Raw genomic sequence first — 21529 nt, 5'->3', positions numbered from 1 at the left:
ATCCCATGCCTTGCTTCTCTCTTTTCTTGTTTTCTGTTAAGCAGTACCTACTGAATTCTGAACTTCGGCTCACTTTACCATTGCTGTCAGCTCAGGTGTAATAGCTAGAATGTACATTCCTGTGCTGTAAAGACAACACTGTGGCAGTTCATGCATAGTCAGACAGTAAGTCCCTTATGGATCCTGTGGCAATAAGAGACCGCTGATGAGGATGCTCTGAGTTTCAGATGTAAGGAACTAAACATGTTTTCTTCTAGTTAGTGCTGAGTTTACCTCACTGTTGCCATTTCAGTGTCTAAGTGACTTTCTTGGGCTAGAAAGTGAAAACCATAGTTTATATCCATGATGCTCAGCATGCCTGTCTATAGTGTCAAGAGAAAAACAAATAAAAGACACTTCTCCTTTTATTTTTCCTGAATGTTAATGTGTAAGTAGAGTATTTTTCGTCCTAGATGTATTTGATGGGCATTTGCTGGGATCCACAGACAGCCAGGTGAAGGAGAAGTCAACCATGAAAGCCATCTTTGCTAATCTGCTTCCAGGAAACAGCTACAATCCCATTCCATTTCCTTTGTAAGTATTTCAAGACCAAGTGGCTCTATGTGCTTAACTCCCTATGTACTTAGATCAGTTTATCTGCAGATGTGTTTCTTAATTCTAAATTTTACATCATCCTCATAAAAGATGGCTTTTAGTGTGTAATTCCCAGAATGTTATCATTATATACTAGAAAATGGAAGAAGAAATGTTAACTAATGTTGCTTAGTGTGTAAAGGAAGCAGACACACAACATATGTTCATCTATGTAAAGATATACTGCTACATCCATTGATCTTTTTAAGAATTCATTTTGGAATTTTGTTTGTATGTGTAGTATGTGAAGTGTGTGCGTGTGCGTGTGTGAGTGTACGTACGCGTATACGTGTATATGCAATATCCATGTGTATATGCAACATCAGGGCCTTTCACTGAACCCAGAGCTAGCTGATAGCCAGTAAACCCCAGTGATCTTGTCTCTGTTTCCCTTAGTACTGGAGATCACAGGCATGTGTGGTCATATCTGGCTTCTTATATGATGCTAGGTGACTTATATGGTGACCTGAGTCATCTCCTCAGCCCACATTCACTTATCTTTAAAACACATATTGCTAGTTGTATATGAGTGCATTGCCACCCCTATAATTTAACAGATACTGATAAATAAGGAGCAAAATGATCCAAGTATGTTTCCATTTTTTTTTGTTTGTTTGTTTCGTTTTTTTAATGCTGGACTCGCTCAGACTGGAAAGAAATGCATTATGGCTGTAAAAGCTTGTTTTTCTGCTGGTTGGCCTGTGTGGCCATCAGATGCTGCCTTTGTTATGCTGGCACAAGTATATCCAAACCATGAGCCTTTACTTATGTTTTTATTCAGTAGTAATTTTCATTACTGTTCTCTTGTCCCCAGATGGAGAGCATCTTAGGAGCTCACGGTCTTGGGGAAGAGACAGTAGAGATACTCAGACATGTAGGATTCACTACATGGTGTCTTGTAGAAGAGGCTCACTTGGTCAACCGCAGGCCTAGCTGTCTGTTGTTCAATGTCGTTTGTTCTTCCTATTGGGAACAATGGCCGAGTCCTATTACCCTCTTTCTCAACCAGGAAGTTATGTCTTTTTTGAAGAAAACTTTACTGGTTGCCCCTTCTGTGCCCTAGTACTAACTAAATTAAGTCTCTGTGTGTTGTCAGAGTTTTTGTCTTCATGTAGGCTGCTATGATGAGTTTTTATATCCTGGTTTGCTTATAAACAATACAGATATATTTCTCACAACTCTGGAGGCTGGAGGATCACACTTATGTCAGCAGGGTCGAATCTGATAAGGGTCCTCGTCCAGGCCATCCTCACATGGTGGAGAGAGCTAACTTGTCCCTTATGGCAAGGACACTGACGCCATGTATGGTGTCATTATTCTTGATGTAAAGGCCCTGTCTCCCTATACCACTACACTGGGACTTGGGGAACAGGACCTAACATTCATCCATAATAATTCTCTGGCTCACTCACCACAGAAAGTGGTTGTATTTACTTGCAGAATTGTTTCTTTACCTCCCTGCACTACAAACATACATGCCGGTTCTGTTCTGACCAGTGTGTTTTTAACTCTGTACATATACGGAAAATGTGTAAATAGAACTTTTTCTCACTGTTGTTTTTCCACTATATTGGATAGTCAGTAAATGGCATCTAAGCAAAGTCAGGGACTCTACCTAATGGATCCCAATGGAGTTAGACCAGAAGTCAGGGGAACGAAATTTGGGTTGAAGTTAACACTTGGTTGAAGTTATCACAGCAGAGTGACTCTTAGGTTATTGCTGAGGAACTAGAAGCACTATTTCTACGTAACTTTTAGGAGGCCTCTCTGAGGGTTATGATAGAACACCATATTTTAGATTATTTATTGCGTACTCTTTTTTGAGACTAGTATGACCGAGATCTTGGCAGTAGCTAAAGCTTTGGAGTAACCATTTCTAGAACCCCATTTGAAACCTATTTATTTTTAATTTTATGTGTCTGGGTGTTTTGCCTATGTGTATGTCTATGTATCACGTGTATGCCTGGTGCCTGGAGAGGCCAGAAGAGGGCATTGGATTCCCTCTGGACTGGAGTAACAGTTGCAAAGCTACCATGTGGGTGCTAGGAATCAAGCCCTGGCCCTAGTGTTCTTAACTGCTGAGCCATCTCTCCAGCCCCTAAACTATTTCTGACATTTTTTCAATTGATTTATAAATATTTATTTTTTCTTTTTGTTTAGTTGATGAAGTTTCTCAGCATTTGCATGCATCTTGGCTTTCTTAATTATGCTTCTATTGCTTAGCATATGGTTGTCTTAAAATTGTCCTGAGGTTTGATTGTTCTGTGTTAATCAATTTTTATATTTGACTTCTAATTATATTCTTACTTTATTGAGCAGTGATCCAGATAAACACTATTTAATGTATGAACATGAACGGGTACCCATTGCTGTCTGTGAGAAAGAGCCCAGCTCCATCATTGCTTTTGCACTCAGGTATTCTAAGCCTTTCCTGTATTACAGCTCTAAGTTTCTATGTCTGTCTATTAATTACCCTACATAGGGTCTGTTTACAATAAAATAAAGGAAAATGATTAAATGCAAGCAAAAATATATGTTCTATAGTCATGATGGTTTTTAATTTTGTTTGTTTGTTTTTTTAATTTGGAAACCCTTACTCAAATAATGGGATTTGGCATGACTTTTAAGCAAGTATACTTAACAGCTAATGTGACTTGGCGTAGTATTTACTAACCCTTGAATATTCTGACCACGCTGTCTGATTGATAGCCCTGGTAACTCTTTCTGTGGTTTAGCTGTTAACATAACAGTGAAACATACCTGTTTCGCATTATCTGAATATCATTTCCTTTCTACTTCACACACACAGTGCCTGAAATTTTCCTGCCTAGAGAATTCTATTTCTGCTCCTTGTCCAAAGACATGTGTGGATACATAGCTTACAGACTTGCCGTTTATCTTAAAGAAGCCTTGCACCTTTAAAATATTTATATCTAATATCTAAAAACGTAAGAATCTCATTCATAAAACTATTTTGGCTGTGGGTGAATTTAATTTAAATAGGATCTGAGGTGCTTAACTAAAGTTTTCCTTTCATTGTAAAGTGTAAAATAAAAAAAAATTCTTTTTATGTATTGATTATACAAAATGTCACATTTATTGAAAAACATTTGATTGTAAACAAAATGTGGTGCATAGATATATCAGAGTAAATAGTATAGTTGTATGTGCTTCTACCTTCGTGGAGGTTAGCGTTTTCTGTAGATGAGAGTTTTTCACTTTCTAAGAGTCTGTATAATGATTCTTTTCTTTGTGCTTTAGCATTATGATGATAATATTTGCTTCTTACCTAGTTGATTAATCACAGTCTGTCAGTAGATATTAAAGGCACAAAAAAATATAGCCATTCTTAAGGAAGCAAGTGTTCTATCTGAATTCATGTTTCAATATTTTAGGAAAGTGATGCATACTAATATTCCAGGCTACTCATCCAAGAATCAGATTTTAAGCCTTTGGAATGTTTTTTTTTAAAAAAAAAAAATTTAGATCCTTTAAATAGAAAATCACTTTCAAATTCCGTTACTCTCTGTTGAACTAAGTCTCAGTCTTTCTTATTTTAACTTATCTGTTCATTTGATCCAGATAGTTGTAGGTAGGCTTTTTTAGGGGGAGTTGTGTGAGGGTTGTTGATGGCCATTAAATCCAGGGCCTTTAGAGCAAGAGCTCTCCCATAAGTTACATCCCAACCCTTATACAATGGATGTAGTTGATGAACTGGTGAGTTAAATCTTTATGGACATTTACAATGATTATGCTTCTACAATGCAAAATTTATTTTAAAACTTAGGTTTTGTTGTTAAAGAAGAGCTTAATGTTTTAACACTTTTCAACCTATTTCTGCCCCAAGTTGTAAAGAATACCGAAATGCCTTAGAGGAATTGTCCAAGGCAACTCTGTGGAACAGTGCTGAAGAAGGGCTTCCAGCAAATAGGTGAATAATGACTGAGTAGAATCTTTCTAAATTGAGCTATGTCATCATCTTCTGTATTCTTGGACTTTATTCTTTGACAGCATACATTAGCACACAATCTCCTAGGATCTCACAAGTCATTTCAGCTAGCTGTTGCAGAGCACAGTTCAAGTCTTGTAAGGTCTCCACAGCCTTTAGGACACAGTTACTGACATTGTTGTGATGTGTCACTGTGTGCTGTGGATTAAAATTTGCAATTTTTTAAATGATAAAAATAAGCTGTTTTATTAAAGAAAAAAAAACCAGTAACCTGTAAAGTTAGTTGTGCTACTGCTTGGCTTTATAATTTTAAGTGTTTGTCAAGTTTTATAGTACTAATAAACCTAATATTTAGGAAATAAATACTCAAATCAATGCACTTAGCATGTTCTGTGTTTTAGACAGAAATTGCCATAGGCTTATCCTTACTGAAATAAATTCTCCTGTTTTACTGACCTAATAGTCTGAGTTATCTTTGCAACTAAAATAAAAAAAATGAAATTGATGTAATTTTGTAATTGACTTATTATATAGTTCTAACGGTGTTTGGGAAAATTTTATAAAAGTCTATTGTTTTGTACATTTTTGTATACTTTTCTAGTTCTAGTATTTTATTTTTTTAAACCTAGTAAATATTTCAATTTTTTTGTAACTTGTTTTTATCAAAACCGTGAATCAGATTTTTGGTATTGTGGGTGGCATTAATTTAGGAATTAGGATGCTTGCTTTTTTCTAACTGAATTATCTTCAAACTATTTTTTTCTTTGTTTTCATGGTAGTGCCTTAGATAACAGAACAAAGAGTAGCAGCCCCATTAGATTACCTGAAATTAGTGGCGGACAGACAAACCGTACAATAGAAGCAGAACCCCAACCAAGTAAGATTTAAGTTTTTATTACATTTATTATTATTATTGTTACCACTATTACTATTATTGCGTCTATGTGTGTGTGGTAACCAGAGTCAGTGTGTGTATGGAAACTGGAGTCAATCTGATCCTTCCACTGTGTGGATCTCAGCAGTCTTGCTCAGGTTCTCAGGCCTGGAGGTAAGTACTGTAACCACTAAGCCGTCTCATCAGCTCTAAATGCAGACATTTCTATAATTGTTCTATTTATGATTTGTGGAAGAAAACAAAAGTGATAAGAAGTGCCATCTGGTAAGAATTGCTCTTTGAAAAATAAACTTTTTTTTTTTTTTTTAAATCCTGTTTTATAGATGTTTTGCTTCTGTGAGTCTTCTGGAAATGCAGATTCAGTTTAGTGAATTTAAAACATGTAGAAGCCCTTGGTGAGAAAAAGGATCTGTCTTTCTTAAGCATTCCACCTAAAATATACACCCTAAGAAACAATAACCATGTACACGTTTTTAAATTTTGTGTCATTATTGGTGTACCGACAACTTTTTTGCTATTGTCTCCTTTAAACTTTACCATACTCTCATAAGAATTGTCTGTTGCATCCATGTTTTTAGGAAGGGAGCTACGATTTAGACTAATTCTCTTGCTCGGGACTTGGATGTGGCTCATGTTCAGTGTTTGCTGATGCTTTGTGGTTGGTAGGTCCAGGAAGCTGAAGTGACTGCAAAGCCTTAACGAATGACTGACACCGGCAGCAGACAGTTGCTGCTGTTGATCTGCCCAGTGACAAGAGAGGATTTATTATTTTTCTCATTTTCTTTAAATTAAAACAATATTCCAAATTTGTGCTGAAGCAAAGAGAAGGGTGGTGTAGGGTGTATCTGTGCTCCTTTATTACAGTTGCTGAAGCAAAGAGAAGGGTGGTGTAGGGTGTATCCGTGCTCCTTTATTACAGTTGCTGAAGCAAAGAGAAGGGTGGTGTAGGGTGTATCCGTGCTCCTTTATTACAGTTGCTGAAGCAAAGAGAAGGGTGGTGTAGGGTGTATCTGTACTCCTTTATTACAGTTGCTGAAGCAAAGAGAAGGGTGGTGTAGGGTGTATCTGTGCTCCTTTATTACAGTTGCTGAAGCAAAGAGAAGGGTGGTGTAGGGTGTATCTGTGCCCTTTATCACAGTTGCATCTGTGCCCTTCAGACTTACTTGTCAGGACCCAGGCAAGAGCCAGCCGCCTCTGACTCTACAGAGACCGAGGAAGTCAGCGCTCCAGTGTCCTGCTGTGTTTATACGCGCCACCGTCCAGTGTTTTGGGTCTCTACACATGGTTATCCCCACAAAAATTGCATTTCTGTTAGCAAAGACTTATGCACCAGTGGGTATTAAGCACTTTTATGATTGATACTCTGTGAATTTTGTAAGTGATACTGTTAGAATCACACATATTAATATGATGAATGAAATTAAAAACTGTAAACAAAAAAGCAAAAGTATACATTCTTGTCATTCTAGGATACTTTTTAAAAATTTTATATATGCTAATTTTTTTAAGATTTTATTTTTTGTGGCTGGAGGAATGGCTTTATGGCTGAGTGCACTGACTGCTTTTTCAAAGAATACTCTCCTAGATGACCCAGGTTCAATTCCTATCACCTCCATGGCAGTTTACAGCTGTGTTACTCCACTTATAGGGGACCTAACAAAATACCAATGCACATAAAATAAAATGAAAAAAATATTTTATTTCTACTATTTTTTTCATGTACATGTCTGTGTATTTATGTGTGCTGTGCATGTCTCCTTGGAGGACGGAAGAGGGTTTCAGATCCCTGGAATTGGAGTTACAGGCAGCTCATAGTTGCCTAACATGGGTGCTGAGGACCAAACACAGGTCTCCTGGAAGAGCAATGTGTGCTGTTAACGCTGAGTCCTCTCTCCAGCACCTATTTTATTTAATTATGTGTGTGTGTCTTTGTAGGGGTGTGCTTTTGAGTCTAGGTGCTCATTGAGTCAGAAGAAGGTGTCAGATCTACAGCTGGAGTTACAGGCAGTTTCGAGCTGTCTGGTGTGGGTGCTAGGGACAGACCTTAGGTCCTCTGCTAGGGCAAGATGATGCTCTTAGCTGCTTTGTTGTCTTTCCAATACCCATGTGAAATATGATACCTCTTTCCTTCCTCCCTCCCTCCCTCCCTCCCTCCCTCCCTCCCTCCCTCCCTCCCTCCCTCCCTCCTCCTTCCTTCCTTCCTTCCTTCCTTCCAAGATTCTGTGCACAAAATGTTTTCCTCTGTTAAAATGGCTCATGGGTTGAGTGCTGGTGTTTCTTCCAGAGAACGTGGGTCTGATTTCCAGCATCCACATCATGGCTAACAACCTTCTGTTACTCCAGTTCTAGGGGATTCTGGCTTCTTCAGGAATTCATGAACGTGGTGTACGTGTATGCAGGCAAATTGCCATATGCATAAAATAAGAATAAATAAATATTAGAACAATACAGAGTGCAAAAGATACAAAGATGTTACCTTTAGCTCTGAATTCTTTTAGCTTATGAAATTGTTTCATGTTGATTTTTACTGCAGTGTTTTAAGAATGCTGTGGTAATTCTTGCTATTGCTTAACAAAGAGTTTTGTCTTGCTTTCTGGAGAATTTCTCGCATTTCACTTTCAACTAGCCGAACGTTTCTGATGAGGGTGCTCACTGACTTACAAACACATCATCATGTGGAATTAAAACCTGTAAACAAGAGTATCTGCGTAACACAGACCATTAGCTTCACGCCTGATTACTGCCACCGTTAGTGACCTACCTCTAAGTTAATATGTTACCTTTCATTTTTAAGCCAAAAAAGCTTCAGGAATGTTGTCCTTCTTCAGAGGAACGTCAGGGAAGAGCCCTGATCTCTCTTCTCAGAAGAGGGAGACTTTACGTGGGGCCGACAGTGCTTACTACCAGGTGGGGCAGACCGGCAAAGAGGGGACGGAGAACCAAGGCGGGGAGCCTCAAGGTATGCTAAGTGGGGTGCATGGACTTATTTTTAGTCTTCATTTATTTTCTTCAGTTTTGTGTAATAGACCAGGAACAGCATGATTCTTGTAGAGTCCATTTGGCTTCAGTTGTCTGCAATGTTATTTTTTGTGTGCTAGAATCAGAAAGCTTTAGTGTCCATACCTATAAAGAAGCAAAAGCAAAGTCTTCTAAGGTCTCAGTGGCATTATACATGTAAACATAATTCATAATATGTATTCATCTTTTCATTACCCATTATCTCCTCCACATGCTTTCTTCTTCCCCAGTCCCTGTAAGATGGCTGTTTATTTCCTAGCCAACAAACTGTTAGTCATTGGTTCCTACTGGGAAAGGAAAATCAGTTCTTGCCAACGGAGTGTCTCTGGGTTTATCACCGCACTCTAGGGCAGGCCCTGTGCCCACAGAAAGCAGATTACACACTCTTTGTTTTGTTTTTGTATGTGTGCATATTGTCTCTGGGTTTATCACCCACATTCTAGGGCAGGCCCCATGCCAACAGAAAGCAGATTACAGACTCTTTGTTTTGTTTTTGTATGTGTGCATATTTTCTTTTAGGGTTTTTTTTGTCTTCTTAGATTTTTGTTTTGACTTTCATGTCTTTTTTTTTTCTTTTTGAGAAAGAGGGCAAGAACATGAGAACTGAAGTCAGGTGGGTAGGGAGGATTTGGGGGAGGGAAAAGAATGTGATCAACATATATTGTATATAAAAAAGAAAAAAATCAAAACTCCAGATTGACTTGGTGGTATACAGGTATAATCCTAGCACTCAGGAGGCTGAGGCAGGAGGATTTTAAGTTCATGGCCACTTTAGGTCACCCTATTTCAAAACTAAGAAAAACAAAAACATACCAACTGATAAATTTTTTTTACTAGTTTTTGAAATACATGTTTAATATTCTGTATGTTACTGCTGGTCTGTTGGTGTCTGTACTGTGCTCCTTGGAGGGATATGAAGGGATATGAAGCCTAATAAATGGTTCTGAAATGTGAGACTTAGGGGATGGTTTGTTCTTTTAGACATTAGGATGTGTTTCGTATTTATAGTAAATGTTGTAATTAAAAAAAAAGTGGTGTGAGAGAGAACACAGGTGGAGGGAAGGATATTTTGTTGGGGGACAGTGGATGGGAAGGGAGGCAGGGTACGGGGAGACCGGTTTCTGGGGACAGTAGTAGCAGAAGAGGAGAGAATAGAGAGACAGACGGAGACAGAGAGAAAGAGGGCGAGATGGGGGTGGGCAGGGCCCTTTTTAAAGGGAATGCGGTAACTGTGCACAGGAGATGCCTATAGTGGCTGCAGCTGAGGACGTATACCCCAAGGTCAGGCCTGACAGACGCCTGAATACTAACAGTAAACATGTGGATCTGGCCAGAAAGATGAGTCAAATGCAAAAAAAGAAAAGACTTTAATATATCAAAGAAGCATATATGTATATATATGCACCTAGAAAAAAATATCATAACAGAGGTAGAAAAGCCTTGGGAATTCTTAGTGTAAAAGCTTGAGTTTACTATATTGCTGTCACAGAAATCACTTATATGTAAGAAAAGTGATTCAACCTGAAATATTTAAATCCCAGGATAGAGCATGCATTTTTATTGTAGTCATTTACATAATTTGTCTGTCTAATGCATATATTATAGTGATTTGATTAGGATATTTGTATTATTAATCTGCTAACTTTTGTTGCTATATTTGGAAAAAGGACAAAATGAACGTCTAATGCTTTGCTTTTATAAACGATATTGAATCTTTTAGATGAGGTGGATGGAGGAGAGACACAGAAAAAACAACTCACAAATCCTCATGTGGAACTTCGTAAGTATGCAGTTAACATTTTGTCTAACTAAGATGTGTAACTTCATTCTAGATAAATGTACTGATTTTTTTTTTAAATGAATGTTAGGTATTGGTATGAGTTTTCAATGTATAAAATCTGTAGTATTTATTTTCTTTATTTAAATTGTAATTTATAATAAATTATACTTTAATTTTTAAAATTGAAATACTTTCTTACTATGTAGTTGAGAGACGCGGAGCCTGACATCATTAAGTGTTTATTTGGAGGGGGGGCGGATGACATGCTCGTCCAGCGTGTTTTGGCCCTGGTTTCAGTCCTCACTACCGTATGACTATATGTTCATAAGAGCTGACGTTTAAGAATTGCTTTAGAAATGCAGTGAAGAAAATACAGTACCCAGTGTAAAAGCAGAACAGAGCCTTATATTCGATGGTCAGATGGTGTTCTGATATATGAAGCTTGCCACAACACAGTTGCGATTGACATTATGTTTGGTACTTGGAGAGGTAAGAGATTTTCTGTTTATATCCTTTTTTTCTTTTTAATCTTTTCAACTCTTTGCAGAATTTTCAGATGCAAATGCCAAGTTTTACTGTCGGCTGTACTATGCGGGAGAGTTTCATAAGATGCGGGAGGTGGTTTTGGGGAGCAGTGAAGAAGATTTCATCCGCTCCCTTTCTCACTCCTCACCCTGGCAGGCCCGGGGAGGCAAGTCAGGAGCTGCATTCTACGCCACGGAAGGTAATTCTGTTTACTCACTGGTGCAAACACTTGCTGTTCTTTGCCTTGAGATGGTTTACGACACACTTGAAGTGGGCATTATATATTCACTGTTGGCAAAGTCCTCTAGATTCTTTCTGTTCCTGAGAAGAGTAATAAAATCTTAAAAGATTCTATAGGCTGAGACATGGTCTGAGTTTTCATATCTATGTAGAAACTGCATTGGTTATTGTCTATATCTGCACTCCAGATGCCTGGCAGACACAGCCTAAGGGAGGGCAGATTTATTTCAGTTCATGTTCAGCTCCTGAGTGGTTGGCAGAGGGAGCATGTGGTGGCTGCTAGCCATTCACATTATCACAGACAGGAGGCAGAAAATGAGGCTGGGGTAGAGGAAAAGTCTTTCTCTGTTACCAGCTGGGCCTGCCTCCTAATGCCTCACCTCTTCCGTAGCAGGGTTAGCGGACTGATCAAGCTTGAAAGCGTGGGGCTGGTGGGGGATATCTCAGATTCAGACCACAGCAAAGACCTGTGGGAAACTCAGTTGGGTGCCACAGAACTGATGATAGAGAAAGAATAGTAGAAATGTTTGGCCAGAATATACAAAGGCCATGTGTTTCCTATACAGGCTTACCTAATAACATAATACCCACCGAACACAAAATTATTGAAGACAGTATAGATTTGTGACTTCATAAAAACTTTAATGACTTTCAAGAGTTATTGAAGTAGCAGTGGAGTTAATAAGCATTCTTTGAGAGTTATAAAAAGTAAATAAATGAATTTATGCTATGAATTTAGATTTGAGGGTAGATTTGAGTAGTAGGTGTTTTTAGTCCATCTAATCCTTAGGACTGTGAATATTTTAATTACTTGGTAATTGCTCTCTGATCAAAATTTTCAGAGTGTGGTAAAAAAAAACCTTAAAACAGAAACTAAACAAGTGATTTGGGTGCTCTGGAATGATTTCCCTTTCATTTTATAGCGGACAGTATGTATTGTGATGAATAAATGTGGATGTCTTCCTGTAGATGATAGATTCATTCTGAAGCAGATGCCTCGTCTGGAAGTTCAGTCTTTCCTGGACTTTGCGCCACACTACTTCAACTACATCACAAATGCTGTCCAGCAAAAGGTAGAAATCCTGAATCTTGTCTGCAGTTACAGTGCATTGGGCTTCAAAAAGCTTTCTCTGTGGAAAGATAAGAGCAGGGCGTGCCTGGAATCTTTTATTCTGCTGTGATGTGAAGGAATGCAGAGTCTTTAGATACCTGGTTTCCCTACCTCTGCCATTGAGGAACCATGTAACCTTAAACAATTAGCTGTTGGTTGGCGTGTACATACCTACATACATATGTAAGTTAATATAAAATATGAGACTATTAGGTATCCATTTAAAGACATAGTATTTTTGTTGAGACAAAAATAATATATGTTGAGTAATGAGAAAGTACTTCCCTTAGCTGGCAAAACAGTAGCTCGGGTTTGCTCACTTGTCAATGATCAGTGACCGTGAATATTTAATGAAGAAATTGTGATGGTTCTTTTGGTTGTTGTCGTCAAGTAATAATTTATTGCAGATTATTAGGGTAAATAATGTTCATGTGATGATAAAGTTTTTGAATTTGAACAGCTGTGAAGGACTAGCTATCTTGTTGTATAATTTAAGGATCTAACATTGTTACTGGCATGCAACTTCTGACGTTGAAGAATTTCAAGTACCTGTTCCTGGTATATTAGTAGAAAACCATTCTTGGCTATTACATGGACAAACCAGATATTATATGACTTAGAGATAATCTTATTTTGGTAATAGTTTATTTTGATCTCTTTTTGACTAGAGGCCCACTGCTTTGGCCAAAATTCTTGGAGTTTACAGAATTGGTTATAAGAACTCTCAAAACAACACTGAGAAGAAGTTAGATCTCCTTGTCATGGAAAATCTTTTCTATGGGAGAAAGATGGCACAGGTGAGGACATTGTGTGTCACGTTCGACTGCGAGGACATCTTATGTTAGTCAGTAGTGCACGTTTGACTGACTTTTGGAAGAAAGAAAAGTTAGTATATATCTCATTTTAAAATTTAACATTTCATGTTTTAGAATCAGGTAGCTGGTGGACTAAGAAGACAGATGCCCTCCTACCATCTTAACTTTAAAATGGAATTAGCTGAGCCCTACAAAGATTGAGCATCTGTCAGTCACTTGGCTGTTTTTAGACTTCATGTTGGTCTAGATGTTGTGAGAGTAACATTCCTGCCTCTGCCGCTAACTAGGCACCTAGTCTAGACTTCATAGTGCTCTCTAAAGTGCTGCTCCCTGACCCCTTTCTAGTGTGAAAACCGTGTGTCACCGAGAATGTCTTTGTCTGAGAACACAGACTGAGCTACACTGGGTGTTTAATGCTTTCACCTTCTGCCACTAGCTGTAACATCTTCATGAGCCAGGACTGACTGGCTAGCGCTGGTCTGTAGAAGACACTCTAGGGTGGAATGGTTCTAGTCATCCAGTTCTTTGACATTCCTACCGTTCAGATATTCTGAAATTTATGTTCTCACTTGTACCTTGCCTTTAATGATTGCATAGAGTTTTAATGTCTTAAGTTTCCTAAGTCTTCTTTCATACCATTGGACGATCTGAAACCTGTTAATACATTTTAAATTGGTTAAATTGACAGATTATTTCTGAACTGTTTTAATAATTGAGTGCCAGTATATTGTTTTATATAATATAATTGTGTCACCATGAATTTAATGTATTATATACCATGTACTTTTTGTATTACATAATTATATCACTGTATACTTATAAATTAAATTAGTTATATTTTATATAACTAAATATATAATTAAATTAGTTATAGTTATAATAAAGTTAAATTTTTTTTTTTTTTTTTTTTTTTTTGGTTTTTTCGAGGCAGGGTTTCTCTGTGGCTTTGGAGCCTGTCCTGGAACTAGCTCTTGTAGACCAGGCTGGTCTCGAACTCACAGAGATCCGCCTGCCTCTGCCTCCCGAGTGCTGGGATTAAAGGCGTGCGCCACCACCGCCCGGCCCAATAAAGTTAAATTTTGAAATAAAATTTAGAAGGGCATATTACGATAGTTAACTACAAGGAATCTTTTGTCTTTTAATTGCACTAATTAATTGTAGTGACAAATTTGCACATAAATAATAAAGAATTTTTGTTTTGGTAGGTTTTTGATTTGAAAGGTTCACTTAGGAATCGAAATGTAAAAACTGACACTGGGAAAGAGAGTTGTGATGTAGTTCTGCTGGATGAAAACCTCCTAAAGATGGTTCGTGACAACCCTCTGTATATTCGTTCCCACTCCAAATCTGTGCTGAGAACCTCCATCCATAGTGACGCCCATTTCCTTTCAAGCCACCTCATTATAGACTATTCTTTGCTGGTTGGTCGAGATGACACTAGCAATGAGCTGGTAGTTGGAATCATAGGTAAGTCAATAACTGTACCCTGTTTATAGCTTGTGGTTAAAACTGGAGTAAAATTTCAGAGAGCCTGTTGAACTGGCTTAGTATCATAATCACTGAATACTTTTGGAAGCTTTCATTTATAATTTCAAAGTTAACAAACAAGTTTTCATTCTAGTCTGTTCTATTCAGTTTCTTCATTTCCAAAAACATATAAATTAAAAGGTAATGACAATCGCCTGAAAAGGAGGCTCTGTGTCATGGCTGTAAGAATTAACCTGAGTGATGTGGGGACAGCTCTTTGGACAGCACTAGCAGTGGTGCCGTAGAAATTGTAACAGGCATTGCTACTGTTCTGGCTTAGCTCACAACAGCTCTTCTGCTCGTGTTGCCCTCTTTCCATCCCTAGATTATATTCGAACATTTACATGGGACAAAAAGCTTGAGATGGTTGTGAAGTCAACAGGAATTTTAGGAGGACAAGGTGAGAAAATGTTACTTTGTTTACTATTTGAACTGTCCTCACATATTCCTTGGATACTTAAGAAACATGGTTACCAGGCATGGTGGTGTAATTCCAGTGCTTTGGAGTCTGAGGTATGAGCATCTTGAGTTCAAGGCCAGCTTTGGGTATGTAAGACCCCCTCTCTACATGCAAAGTAAAACAAAAAATTAATGTGGATATCTTTGATTTTTCTAAAATGACTTTAATGTGAAGATGTATGTAAGTAGGGAAATACTGGATTTATGACATTTTTTTTCAAAGTAAGAAGTTTTTTAAAAGCTAGAGATTCTGAATAAAGGATTGACCCTAATTAATACTTGGTATCTTCTAGATTCTCTAGTTCATTCCTGAGTTTAGGTATCTGTTCTCTTAAGAGGAGAAGAACTCATATCTGAGAAAGACGCTATCTGTGGCAGATATCAGAGCAGATACCCTGAGTGCTTTGGCATATAGCAGTTCATAGTTAATTCAGTTGCCCGATTGATTTTTTTTTTTATATGCTCATACACTTAATTTTTTAATTCCTCCCTTTGTCTTTCATTGTCTTAGGTAAAATGCCAACTGTGGTCTCTCCAGAGTTGTATAGGACTAGATTTTGTGAAGCAATGGACAAATATTTCCTGATGGTGCCGGACCACTGGACAGGGTTGGATCTGAATTGCTGAAATTCTGCAGATGATTTGAAGTAGACTGTGAAGGAACGTGGATCTGAGCAAGAGGCCCAACTGTATGACATGTTTATTTCTTTGTCTCATCTATCACTGAACACAAAGGCCTTTCAGTTCTGTGATTGCCCATAGACTTTCTTTAGACTGTTCATAACTGCAGGGTAAAAGCTCCGTGAATTGTACTTTGCTTCTGCTACTTGAAATTAGCTGCCTGTAAAACGGGAAACTATACAAAGTTAAATACAGGTTCTTCTCCAGGGGCTGTGATTGGAGATGAGGGTGTAGGGTAAGAAATCGAGTTGTCATGTTTACTAACTCAGTTGCTTAAAGAATAAAGCTCTATCTGGTAGACTGTGACTATCTGATAGATTGTAGCTGTCTGATAGACTGTAACTGTCTGGTAGACCTTGACTATCTGATAGATTGTAGCTGTCTGATAGACTGTGACTGTCTGGTAGACCGTGACTATCTGATAGATTGTAGCTGTCTGATAGACTGTGACTGTCTGGTAGACCTTGACTATCTATCTGATAGATTGTAGCGGTCTGGTAGACTGTGACTGATAGATTGTGACTATCTAATAGACTGTGGCTGTCTGGTAGACTATGATAGATTGTGACTGATAGATTGTAGCTTGTCTGGTAGACTGTGCCTGTCTGACATCACATTTGACACTTTTTCCCTGAGACTTATAGACTTGCTTAGTTCATTTTATGTTTCCTATGTGTGTACTTATAATTTCTGAAATATTTAGGAAAGTTCCTATTTACTCCACTAATTGCCAGTTAAACAGATTGGTGCTTGCTTTATTAAGAGTTTAATTAAACTGGGAATTCTGTCATACTCTGTATTCTCCAGCTCACCTTGTTTTTAATTGCATTCAAGGCTTTATCATTCTATCTTTTCGCGGGTGGTAAGAGCCTATAACCATTAGCTTTAAAGCCTTTCTTAGAGCACTTTAAGGAGCTTGTTTAAAACTTCTGTGTAATGTGCCAAACAGCACTTAACCTGCATGTGCATTCATAGTCTGGATTTTTCTCTAATTTTGGGGGAACAGAATGAACAGGAAATGAATTGTAGTCACTGAATCCCAAACTGAATAATTAATAATGAAGGATTTTTTGATAGTAAAAGATAGATTAGACCCAATCTAAGAAACTGAATGAGAAGGAATAATTGTTTTGTTTTGTTTTATAGTGGTAAAGTATCTTTCAACACTGTTAGCAGTTTAGTGGGCTCTATAAAGGTTTCACTGTGGATATTCTCACTTTTAAGTTTTTACCACACTGACCAGTGCTGCTGAGAAATGCTGAGAGGTGAAGTTATTCCTATTTAAGGACTGTGTTACTAACCAGCATTCTTGTCTAAGTGACTAGGAATCCCGAACTATGAGATGCTTTCACCCCAGAAAATAATAAAAAATATGTAAACATTTCCTCTTGACTTTTATGTGACAAGGATATTTGGACATTTATAAAGTTGTAATTCAATATTTTCAAACTTCCTCTAATAGCACATCAATATTCACAGAAAAAAAAGAGGCTGGATGTACTGTGCTACATAGAATAGTCTGCAGCTGAAGTAGGCACACGTTTGACAAGTTTACTGTAGAGAGTGAAGTGGTAGCTAGCTATTTGTTTATTGAGAGCTTTAGTTTTGAATTCATAGCAAGTTGAATAAGGACGCACGTCTGCCTGATGTTAAGCCTCAGCCTCTCAGTCTTGTATCTGCGCCTTGTGAAGGTGGACCAAACACTGAAGAGTCCAGTTGTGGTGTTAAAGGTCAGTAAAGGAGTTGTACTGACATGAAGATTGCGTGTATGCTACTTCTGTGCATCCAGAAACAAAGGCTTTCATGTCTGGTTTGAAATGCCAGCTCTGTTCATTCTTTCTATCCGGTTGGTTAGGGCTATATGTCCTCCCCACTTCCTCTGGTACTGTACTGATGCCTTTCCCTGCTGTGTCTGGTTGTTTCTGTTTTTCTTGTTGGTTTCAGTTCAGTCCACATAGCTGAGCTCCAGGTAGGGCAGTAACCCCTGACAGGAGAATGGTGTATCCATCCTCTCTTGCCCCTGACTTGAAAAGCAATTTTGCTTTTTAAAGTATTGTTGCCTCTGGTATTTTGGTAACTAAACTTTCTGAGGCAAGATTATTTCTTTGAAAGCTTGACTTGTCCTTTTAGAATTAATGTTTGGCTGGTGTTAATGAAGGGGAATCGCAGAAGAGATACAGCGGCTGCGCCGCTGTCGTGGATATGTATGCTTATACAGTATTTCAAATGCTTTCACGTGAATGAATGATTTCCTCCTGAACTTCCTTTCATGGCCCAAAGAATTTTAATGTTGAAAAGCTGTGAATAAGGAAGGAATCTCATGCTCAGACTATAAATGAATTCCAAAGTAACTGATAGTAACATGAGAGAATTATGTCAACATGTTGCTTTGTATAAAAAACTTATTTATAAATGTGAAGCTTTTTGATGATATAAAATTTTGTTTAAAAATTAGAAGAGACTTAATTTTTTTTTCTCTGCCTGAGGGAAGAAAGGAGAAATGAGCTGTTGTGAGCCCCTTTGTAGTCTACTGTGTGCTTTATGGGTTCTTAAGTCCTACAGAAATCTAAGCATCAGTATAAATAACAGGGTCGTTCAGATCAGCATTGGCTCGTGTGACAGCTTTGTGGCTGACTGGTTTTGGCCTTTTATCCATCAGCAGTGGGCTTCTTGGAAATGCCAAGGAGAGTTATTAGCCTGTAGAAAGTTAGCTGAGTTTCCAGTGTGAAAACCGCTGCCAGTGAGCCTGGTGAAGTCTGACCAGGACATTCATGCTCTCAAAGTGACTTATGCAGTATTCAAAATATTTAGTGCAATGCTTTTTTCTTTTCTTTTTTTGGTTGTTTTTGTAACGGGTGCAGTGTATTATAGGAAAAAATGAAAATTACAATCATGAGCAGTTTTGTTAATGCTGCGCTGTCAGTTTTATAGAGGAAGATGTACATAATGTCTTTCAACAGGTTTACAGCAGAAGAAATAACGTTGTAAATGACAGTAGCCTCCTAATTTAATATGAAAACTCAATATTAAAAGTACTTAATGTATTGAAATGTATATATTTCTTTAACCTTGTTTCCAACTGTTTTATATGATTGACATATTATTTAAAGATAACCCTAGCCTTTTAGAGACTTGTACTGTAAAGAGGACCTACAATAAACTGGAATTTACATACTCTTCTGAGTTTTGGATCTGTTTGAAGAAGCTAACAAAGGAGGGGAAGTTCTGCCTGCCTGTGTTACTTTTGTTCTTTCTGTTTATTCTCTTCCCTTTTGTTTCCAGTGGGAGAATTCAGTTTTGCATTTTGATCAGTAATGGGCATGGTCATATGGGTCTTCCAATTCTTCCTGTTTTTTCGTTTTCTTGATAGAGCATTCAAGGAAGGGAAGTCCTTTTCTGTACAGGATCTGCAAATTGTGGGGTGGGTGGGACTCCATGGTCATTCCTTCTGCCATGAACTTGAAGGTAAATACTGTTCCAGCTGATGCTGAGCTCACCTCCGTGTTGCCACAGTTGTGGTCCCAAGGCCACGAGGGTTCAGGGGGTCAAAGCTGAGAGTGACAGGGTAGAAAGGCTTGCACAGAGTGTGCCCCTGAGAAGGCTGCGACTAGGCTGTGTGGGGAAATAGGGCGGACACAGACCTAAAGGAACGACAGCTCAGGCCCTGACCCTGCTCTGTGGAATTAAGACAGTAGCTTCTAGTCTTCAGTCACCCGAAGTCTTTTATGCTAGAAATTAGGAAATTCCTGGGTCAGTGCTTAAGGAAAAAAATTAAGGAGTCTTTAATTTTGTCTTAGCACTTATATGTTGTAATAAGAAATGTAGAACAAAATTTACCATCTAAAGATATTTTAAGTTAAAATTCAGCATTGGTGTGAAGCACACTCATCCCCCAGTCCCAGGTCAATACCATTTGCTTTGTAAGAGTGACCACTCAAGTCACCGCATGTAGTTATGTTGTGACTGTCCTGACTTATGTACAAACTTCTCCGGGTTCATCCATGTCATCACAAGTGTAGTATCTCTTCTTATCAGTTTAATATCTGATACCTCTATTCAAGAGAATATATTAAATGGATTTTTTTAACTGGGAGATGGAGTAGGAGCTTGCTCTGTTCGCTCCACACAGTGATCGGGTATCATCAGGACAACCAGTTATTCCCCATTTGGGGGATAACCAGTGCTAATGCTCCAGGGTTTGTTTTCTGTTAGGAGAGTACGTGTAAAATGGCATGACTGATGAGTACTGAAAGTTTGGGTTTTCAGCACTGGGAGACAAAGGATAACAGATCAGATCTATAATCTCATTTTCTTTGTTTCTAATGGGTTGTTTTTTGTTGTTTTAGAATTTCATACATTCATATAATGAAATCTTTGATCAAATCTTTCTCCTCTTTCTTTCCCCATTCCCCTCCCCACATCTTCTCAATTTCATGTTTTCTCTTTTTAGACCCACTGAATCCAGCCTCTGTGTGCATGTATGTGTGATTATCTCTTGGAGTAAGGGTAGACTTCCACAGACCAGATTGCTGAGGTGAATGGATTCTCCCTTTCCCAGCCAACTTTTGAAGTCTGTTTTCAACTTGTTTTAGAGTAAGGATTAGGAACTTCTGAATACCTCAGCTCCTTAAAAAGGGTTGGTTGGAACCTTTCCCAGTCAGCAGAAAGTGTAGAAGAAATTCTCCTTAGGCCATTTAAGGCCTCTTGTGTCTTGAAATACAAGTGCATGCCATCTCAGTGGTATGGTACTTGCTGTCAACCTGAGAGCCCTGAATTCCATCCCAGAATCCCCCATGGTGGAAGGAGAGAACCCACTCCTTCAGGTTATCTGACCACCTCACTAGGTATGTTCATTAAAAAGAACTCTGGGGAGGGGAGGGAGGTCAACAGGCCTAAACTGGCCTAAACCAGACTAAACTGACTATCTGAACATGTGGTATGTTTACTTCCCAAAAAAATGAGCCAACCTAGGTCTGCCAGGGACCCCAGCAACAGCTGCTGAGCCACGAGACAGGAGGACCTGAACCAGCTCCCAGCTGCCATGACAGCTGGCCTGGTGCCAGTGCTGCTGCCTCCCCTTCCTCGGGCAGGGAGGGGATGGTATATAAGGCTTTCCCCTTCCTGAATAAACTAGCCTGCTGCATTCAGCTTGTCCGCCAGAGCCCATGCTGTTGACGCCGGGCCTGCTTGCTCCCTCCCACAAGGGCAGCACTGTAGGACAAAGCAATAGAACTCTAGGAAAAAATCAGTCAAGGACTTGAAATTGCAGAATTATGATGCCAACTCTTCTAAACATCTCAATACCCCGAGTAGGATACATGGTTTGACCCTGTGATAGCTATTCGTGGTTGTCAACTTGACTACACCTGGAATCAACATAAAGCCAAGTGGCTGGTTTATTTTTATTTTTTATTTTTATTAAATGATTTGAAGTGGGAAGACCCACTTTTAATCTGGATCTTTTGAGGTAGGAAGATCCACCTTTCATCTGGTGAGAGCCTATATAAATGACAGGGAAGGAGGAAGCTCGCTCTTTTGCACTCACTCTGGCTGGCCAATGTATTCCTCCACTGGCATTAAAGCTTACCAACCCTGTGGTAGATAGCCATTGTTGGACTAGCTGGACCAAAGCCCACAAGCCAAGCTAATAAATACCATATATATATATATAAAATATACTTGCACAATAATCATATGATTTAGTGCAATGCCTTTTTTTGGTTCTGTTCCTCTAGAGAAATGAATGAAATGTATGCCCTGGCAATGCTGCTGAAGCATGCATGGGCAGCCCGTATATGACAATTCTGTTGAACTTGTCCGTATTGGGTTTCATGGTCTAAATTGATGAGGACAGCTGACCAGGTCTCTTCTTCAAGAGGGTTCCAAATCTCATTAC

General features: G+C 38.6%; 1 protein-coding gene and 1 pseudogene across 8 annotated transcripts in view; both read left to right on the top strand.

The window, feature by feature from the left end:
- Positions 1 to 18798, top strand: part of Pikfyve (phosphoinositide kinase, FYVE-type zinc finger containing) — an 85018-nt gene extending 66220 nt beyond the window's left edge. For 7 of the 8 annotated variants that reach the window (XM_057755573.1, XM_057755590.1, XM_057755624.1 and 4 more), the window contains 12 exons: positions 453 to 573; positions 2953 to 3048; positions 4481 to 4564; positions 5362 to 5459; positions 8272 to 8436; positions 10216 to 10275; positions 10823 to 10999; positions 12010 to 12113; positions 12820 to 12948; positions 14172 to 14433; positions 14819 to 14893; positions 15464 to 18798. In XM_057755573.1, coding sequence (XP_057611556.1) covers positions 453 to 573; positions 2953 to 3048; positions 4481 to 4564; positions 5362 to 5459; positions 8272 to 8436; positions 10216 to 10275; positions 10823 to 10999; positions 12010 to 12113; positions 12820 to 12948; positions 14172 to 14433; positions 14819 to 14893; positions 15464 to 15579 — 1487 coding nt within the window. In that variant the 3' untranslated portion in view covers positions 15580 to 18798. The remainder of the gene's footprint in view (positions 1 to 452; positions 574 to 2952; positions 3049 to 4480; positions 4565 to 5361; positions 5460 to 8271; positions 8437 to 10215; positions 10276 to 10822; positions 11000 to 12009; positions 12114 to 12819; positions 12949 to 14171; positions 14434 to 14818; positions 14894 to 15463) is intronic. The other variant, XM_057755596.1, reaches the window with a different exon arrangement.
- An 832-nt stretch (positions 18799 to 19630) lies between these two features.
- On the top strand, positions 19631 to 19801 carry LOC130870627 (U2 spliceosomal RNA; annotated as a pseudogene).
- Positions 19802 to 21529: the final 1728 nt, after the last annotated feature.

This window comes from Chionomys nivalis, chromosome 2, assembly GCF_950005125.1.
Source record: "Chionomys nivalis chromosome 2, mChiNiv1.1, whole genome shotgun sequence".
Lineage (NCBI taxonomy): Eukaryota > Metazoa > Chordata > Mammalia > Rodentia > Cricetidae > Chionomys > Chionomys nivalis.
This window is presented reverse-complemented; position numbering and strand designations above follow the sequence as displayed.